Genomic DNA, 6,830 nt, shown 5'->3' on the forward strand with positions numbered 1-6,830 from the left:
TATATAAAATTTAGATTATAGCTTGCAGAGATCCACTTAAACTGTAGTTTCCAAAAATAAGGGCATGAGTTTCCAAAAACAGGAGCATATTCTCTGCGTGGAAATACACAGGCGTTTCTTGTAGAGCATCTCATAGGTGGACTGCAAAAATGTTCCCAAAAATGGAATATTTCTACTGGTGAATGGCAATGACATTGAGCATTTTATATTGGTGAATGCAAAATGTATTGAGCATTTCTATATGTTTTATTTTGTTGGATTTTTACAGCAGACTAAAAAAATATAAAGTAATAACGTATATTTCGGCTTTCTCCGCGTGTCCGAACTTATTAAAATTGATATGATGGGGACCAAGCTTAAAAAACAATGTTGACTCTAGGTATCTCAGCAGTCTGTTTAGTGGGTATTCTTCAGAAAAGTTCCACCGGGCAGAGTCGACCGGTTTGAGCTGTAATGCTATTGTTGCACCGGCCGTCTGTATTGAAGTATTTTTATTAAAAAAAAATAATCAATCTCAGAATTCCAAATTGTCACCACAATAGCGAGGTGTAGGTATGAAGCAACACCCTCTTTCAAACTATCCATAAAAATAGAAAACAGCTCTCTACATATTTATACCTAAAGATTACAGTATATCTCTTCAAAACTATGAAATTACCCAAGTTTAATGGATGGTTTTGTATTGGTTTCAACAAACATTTGAAGCCTTTTCAATGCAACTTCCATGGTGGATATGTTCATGTCAGCAAAGCAGACTCTAAACCAGCCAGGCTCCATGCAGTTGAAGGAAGAACCAGGGGGTATATTCAATCCGGCCCCATATAATACCCTTTTCCATAGTTTTAACTCTCCCTCTAGGTCATTTGATGGAAGCAGATGACTCATGTTTACCCAACAGAAAAGCCCTGCACTGCCTTCTAAGTGTTTAATGCCCGCTTTGTCTAGCCCTGAGACAAGCAATTTATGCCTATCTGATAGTCTTTTCTTGTTCTCTGCTATATAATAATTAACAAACTTTGAATCTGAAAGCATGGTGGACAATAAATGCTGAGTCTGGGAAGAAACCATGCAAAAACTGGACATTCTCCTAGCAGCAGTTACTACTGTATTATTATAGGAGTAAATTGCACCAACTCTGAACCCAGGGAGGCCCAGGTCCTTAGACAAACTGTACACTATGTGCACATTGTCTGGAGTATAATTTTCTTTTGCCACAATTTCTGCAATGCTGTAAAACTGCGCAGAAGAGAAGACAGATCCTGAATAAATTTCATCACATACAAGATGTATTTTCTTTTCCTTTGCAAAAGCAAGCAACATTTTCAATGTCTTGGCACTTGATGTTGCACCCAGTGGGTTGCTAGGATTTGTTATGAGAATTCCTTTAACATTTTTGTTTCTATTGCAGGCTTCTTTGTATGCTGACTTCACTGCAGATTTGGTGATTTGGAAATTGTTGGAGCTGTAACAATGGATTGGAACTATCTCTACACTTGTGCGCCACCTTAGATCTCTGTCAAACCTGTAATGAAAAGACAATAGTCATAAGAAACAAATAAAAGTTTTGCAGTTACAAAACTAAACAGACCCATTTTGAGCAACGAACTGTTTTTGGTCTGTAAATCATGACCCAAGCTTTTTTCATGAGTTTAATAGTCATTCAATAAAGTGATCCTATGATCTGAAACGTAAATTACCCTGGATAATATGGAGTAGGTACTAAGAAGACATCTCCGGGATCAGCAAGGCAGAACATTAAAACCTCATTGGCTGCAGTTGCTCCAGCAGTGCTTACTATCCTCTCAGGGTCAAACTTCACTTTATTTCCTCTCAATGCCTCCATGAAGTTGGCCATAGCCTGCACCAACCATACTATACTTCAAGGAAAACGTTGAAATGAAGTAGGTAAATGAGATAATTAAACTTTCAAGTTTGAATAAAATTTAGTTTTCGTATCAATGTTTTGGATCACATTTTTTAATTCATTATGAGAATAATAGAAAACTAAAGAATAATTGTGAAAGCTTTGTTCTGTATTAATGTTTCGGATCACAGTTTGTGTGATCCATCATCAGAATTATATAAAATTAAAGAATAAATGTGTAAGATTTGTTTTACACGGATGTTTCAGATCACATTATGATCCATCATCAGAATGATAGAAAACTAAAGAATTAATAATTTCTTGATTCAATTGTATAAAATTTATATTGCATCAAGATTTTAGATCACATACCATGATTCATCATCAAAATAATAAAAAAACAAAAAAACTAAAAGAAATAAATAGATTCTTATTAATTAGAACTAGACATACATTGAAACTATAATCGAGCACCTAGACAGAACTCTAAATAAACAATAGTGAGAATATATTTTCATAACTGGACCAAGCAAAAAGGACACTGTCACAAATAAATAATCGTATCACTTCTTTATAGTTTCTCTGACGTTATATAACAGTAATGAATACACTATTCTGTTACCTTTCTAAAATTCGGCAATGCATGATAGTCCTGATAGAGTGCCAACTCTCTAAATAAATCAGGTTTACAAGTAAGTGCTGCTTCAGGGTGTTCAGCCAACCACCTTTCCAACAGGTCGAATGATAGCTGCAATCAAAGTATAAGCCATTGTTTCTGGCAGGTCAAATGATCAAGAGCGTGACTCAAAATAAATCTTACATAATTAAATTAAAAAATTGCATATCGCTAATCATTATAAACGATTTAATAGATACAAATTTCTATTTTGGACACAACCATGGGATAGTTCACATAGTTCAGTTGAAAAAGGCCCAGTTTAAAGGTTCAGTCTCCATCAAAATTAATTTTCTAACTAAACTTGTATTGAAAGTAACAAGAACATAAAATAATCTTAAACATTTAATCTCTTTTTCTTCTCAAAATTTAAAAAAGATGATTTGGGCTTTTCTGAACTACCCCATTCTCTGCCAGGCCCATCTGAATAACCCCAGAGGGATTGAGCAGTGGGTCATATGGATTACTTCGATACTCCTCCCACCCACCAAAGTAAGGCGAGTTTTCTCCATGTAAACTGCACGTTGCCCTCTTAGAAACGCTTGTAATTTTATCATTAAGACCTAAACTCACAGATTCTTCTTGACATATATTCATCTTCATAGCACCAAAAAACTTAAAAAGGAGCTGAACTTTGCGTATGCGCTGAGAATATTTAGATATTCACTTCCTAAGAATATTTAGATATTCACTTTCTAAGAATCTTTAGATATTCACTTTCTAAACCTTCCTTTTAAAGGCAGGAGGATGCACTGTTGAGAAATATAATGAAGTCAATGCCGACAAATTACAGGTGGGGCGCATCCCTAAGTTCTGAAATTTATAATAAATGTTTTAAGAAATATTTAGTGAGTGGTAGTATTCTATTCATATGATGCGTTACTAGTACTTTGCCCCTGGTTTCAAAATTACCTTTGGCGCCCACATTAATTAGACTAAGTCCGTTATAGCTGCATTTCTTTAAGGCTGTCCTTACAACACGAAAAGGTCGTGATTATTATCAATCTCCCATTTTAAGCCAGAAAAATCAATACGTTGTGCGGAAAATGGTAAAGATTGAAACCAGCACTTTGTTTAAGTTGTCTGGTCGTACAAAATTAAAGGAAATAATTTTTACTTTACTCTAGGGAAGTCTTTCTGCTCAACTAACTTCCAACTGTTCCTCAGCAATAATTTTTTATTTCGTCATTGTTTCCAGTTTATTATTGAATTAGGTCTCCAGTTAATTACTTCATTGATTGTTGTGCAAAGTCCAAATAGAATATAACCTATTGCATTTGGAATTTTGATCAAATCAGTAGTTCAAGTATTGCCCACAGAAAGGCTATAGGTGGGTCGAAATAGATTTGGCATTATACAGTCTTTGAACTTTATTTTCAAGGAAGAGGGTCACTTTTTTTTTCCCTTTTTGTTTGTCGTATACGAAATGCTGGCTCAACTTCCACACTTTTAAACAAAAACCACTCTTTTCTTGAAACGTCCTGAGCATTTGTCACTTATCGATGTTCTTTTGTTTTTGTTTTTGTATCTCTCGTTTTGTTTGCATGATCACGTTTTGTTACTCAGGCTAGAAATGTTACAAAACTGTTTAGTTTCGATAGTTTGGACAATGTAACAGGTTGGTAGAAAATCTTTGGTATGTTAGGGAAGATGATTCACAAGTCTGGGCAAGATGATTCAGCTTTTTAATTTTGCAACTTTCAATCCTACAAATAGGGTAGATCAATGGTTGTAGAGTAAGTTATAATACTTGTGCATTAAATCATGTTTTATTGGTACACTGATGTGACATCACATGATTTGTTTCTTTTTTAAGTATGAGAAATACATTTTATTCAATTATTAGTATTCATAATCAACACTAACAACTTGATATTAAAAATATTCGACATTAAATCAACAAATGCTATGAGAACTATTGGAACATGTTCAACTATTGGGTACTCTCCCCTAACTCTTAATAAGAACAATATTGTAAGAAAATATACCTTTCTTTGTTCAAAGATAAACATATTATTTAAAGAATTAACAAAAACTACATAAGGATTTTCAAACATCAACCACTGTCACTAAAGTCTAAAGAGTAAAAATTCAAGAAGATTTACCACAAACCTATCACCTTTAGGAACCAAAAGCATGAAACTATTATAAAATAACATACTAGGAGAAAACAAACTAGACAGTCAAACCAAATTATTATAAAGGAGCTAAAAAAAATTTGAATATTGAATAAAGAAATACAAGCCCAATCTATGACTTTCCAAGCAGTTAACTTTAGAGGTCCATTTGGTCGAACAATCCATGACAATATTCCATTATCTAAAGATATAAACAAAAGAGATGGACTCAAAATTTTATTAAAGATGAGAAATGAATCAAGCATAAGAAGCCAACCTCTTATTAGACTCTTGAAACCTTCAACTATTTAAAAATAACACTAAGATCATAAAATCCATCTAATAAATTATCTTCTTCCAACCTAACTCAGAAAATTTCTCAAGAACCACAAGGAGTGTCGAAGCCTCCATCGAAATGTTAATGTTGATCATCATAGTAGTAGAAAAAAAAAGTGAACGAAACCAATGTTATCCTATCCAACACCACCTATCACCATTTACTAATTCTATTCACCATATTAGAAGATCTAAGCCTAGAGCTAGAATGAATAGAGTTAATCAAATTATTCAAATCAAGTTTCCTCAAAATATGAATATCATAGCATGTTAAGATTTCATTTGTTCTCATCAATTATATAAATTGACCCCCTCACGTAAGTCATTTTGAAGAGAAGAAGATAATAGATGTAGGTACATGTTGCAACAATGAGGACTCCAAGACCAAATAATCAGATATCACCACATCATGAGTTCATATACATACACTAAGTTTTCATTGCTTGTAATTTTTCACTTGAAAAATTTGTATAGTTAGTTTGCTCAGTCAAAAGTAGAGACAGATTTTAGATCTATATTACATTTTTTTTTGTTATCACAATTATCTCACTTTACATGTTCAATGAGGAATGTTAATATATATTATACTAAAAATAACATAAGAGGTTTTGATAGTATCTTAAACATGAATGTGAGGAAGATTGATCATGCAACCGCAATTTAAATACCAATGTAGATAAAAATGTCAAGCCTTTTGATCTTGAAACCCCATATACAAGAAATGAAAATAGAATATTTTATTAAAATTGAAAGAAATGCCAATTAGATAATCATTGGTAAGAAAGAATGAAGAAAGGTTTAAAATTATGTAAACAAATTGTATGATTAATTGAAGAAAAAATCCTTTTGAAGCTATTAGTCGAATTAATTAGAATACCAAAGATATTTAAAAATTAGACTTATTCATTAAAACTAAAAATGCTTGTGAATCAAACAAACAAATTATCTCTAATTTGTTATGTTTTTCATGATATTGGAAATAAGACTCGATGTAAGGATGGTAATATGACATGATGAGCATTAACAACTACTTTATTGAATAAATCAGTTTGAAAAAATGACAAATAAAACAAGATAACTCTTAAGTATGAATTCTAAAATTTTGAGATGAGTAGTAAAGAGAAGATGAATGATTGAATGTGGTCTAAAATTTAATAAGTATCGATATTTTAGAAATAGACTTCTATGGTTTGATGTGAAATTTAATAATGAAACCAATCATTTAATAATAAAAATCAACAATATAATTCAATGGCATTGTCTAATACTAAATATGTTTCCAAATAAATAGTGGGGTAAAAAATTGTGATCTTCAACGAAAACATTTATTAATAGACATCACTCAAATAGAATTATATAATTTTTAAAATATTATTCTATTGTAACAAAATTTAACATACATTTAAAAGTTGTTTGAGAAATGCAAACCTTGGTATGAAAATATCAATACACAATTAATCACTCATTATTTCAAAACTTGTGTAATTCTATTATTATGAAGATATATTACAATATTTCATAAATTGTTCATCTAATTTTTTTCCCATAACCTTGCCCCTTTCCTTGCATTTTTGAATATTTTAAAACAATACAATTTTGATATATAACGTACTCTCAATTAATTGTAATCAAAGGAATTCATACACATCCACCTATTGTGAGTGTTAGGTCCCAAAGACAACTGAGAGGCCAAGGGGGGGGGGGGGAGGGGTTGAATAAGTTGTCCAATAAATTCAAACCAAAATTAACTTAACCAAAACTTAATGCTTAATGCTGGTAAACCAAACTTTATGTTGGTAGACAATTTCATCAGTTAATTGCAGTACCGGTAAAGATT

General features: G+C 32.0%; 1 protein-coding gene across 1 annotated transcript; it reads right to left on the reverse strand.

Moving 5' to 3' along the window:
* Window positions 1-291: 291 nt before the first annotated feature.
* LOC131034840 (1-aminocyclopropane-1-carboxylate synthase 3) lies at window positions 292-3,208 on the reverse strand. Its single transcript, XM_057966441.2, has 4 exons — window positions 2,943-3,208; window positions 2,487-2,612; window positions 1,698-1,858; window positions 292-1,522 (listed from the first exon to the last, which is right to left on the reverse strand). Exons 1-4 carry the CDS (start codon window positions 3,141-3,143, stop codon window positions 655-657), a joined length of 1,356 nt encoding a protein of 451 aa, XP_057822424.1. The 5' UTR covers window positions 3,144-3,208; the 3' UTR covers window positions 292-654.
* Between the last annotated feature and the right edge of the window lie 3,622 nt (window positions 3,209-6,830).

Source organism: Cryptomeria japonica, chromosome 5 (genome assembly GCF_030272615.1).
Source record: "Cryptomeria japonica chromosome 5, Sugi_1.0, whole genome shotgun sequence".
Lineage (NCBI taxonomy): Eukaryota > Viridiplantae > Streptophyta > Pinopsida > Cupressales > Cupressaceae > Cryptomeria > Cryptomeria japonica.

What these genes read in the sequence shown, in the direction of transcription:
- LOC131034840 (XM_057966441.2), bottom strand. Translation starts at nt 3,143, where the DNA reads ATGAAGATGAATATATGTCAAGAAGAATCTGTGAGTTTAGGTCTTAAT. An exon ending in TGGGCCTGGCAGAGAATGGG is followed by an intron (nt 2,613 to 2,942) that starts GTAGTTCAGAAA and finishes CTTTGATTGCAG; the next exon opens with CTATCATTCGACCTGTTGGA. An exon ending in CATTGCCGAATTTTAGAAAG is followed by an intron (nt 1,859 to 2,486) that starts GTAACAGAATAG and finishes TGGTTGGTGCAG; the next exon opens with GCTATGGCCAACTTCATGGA.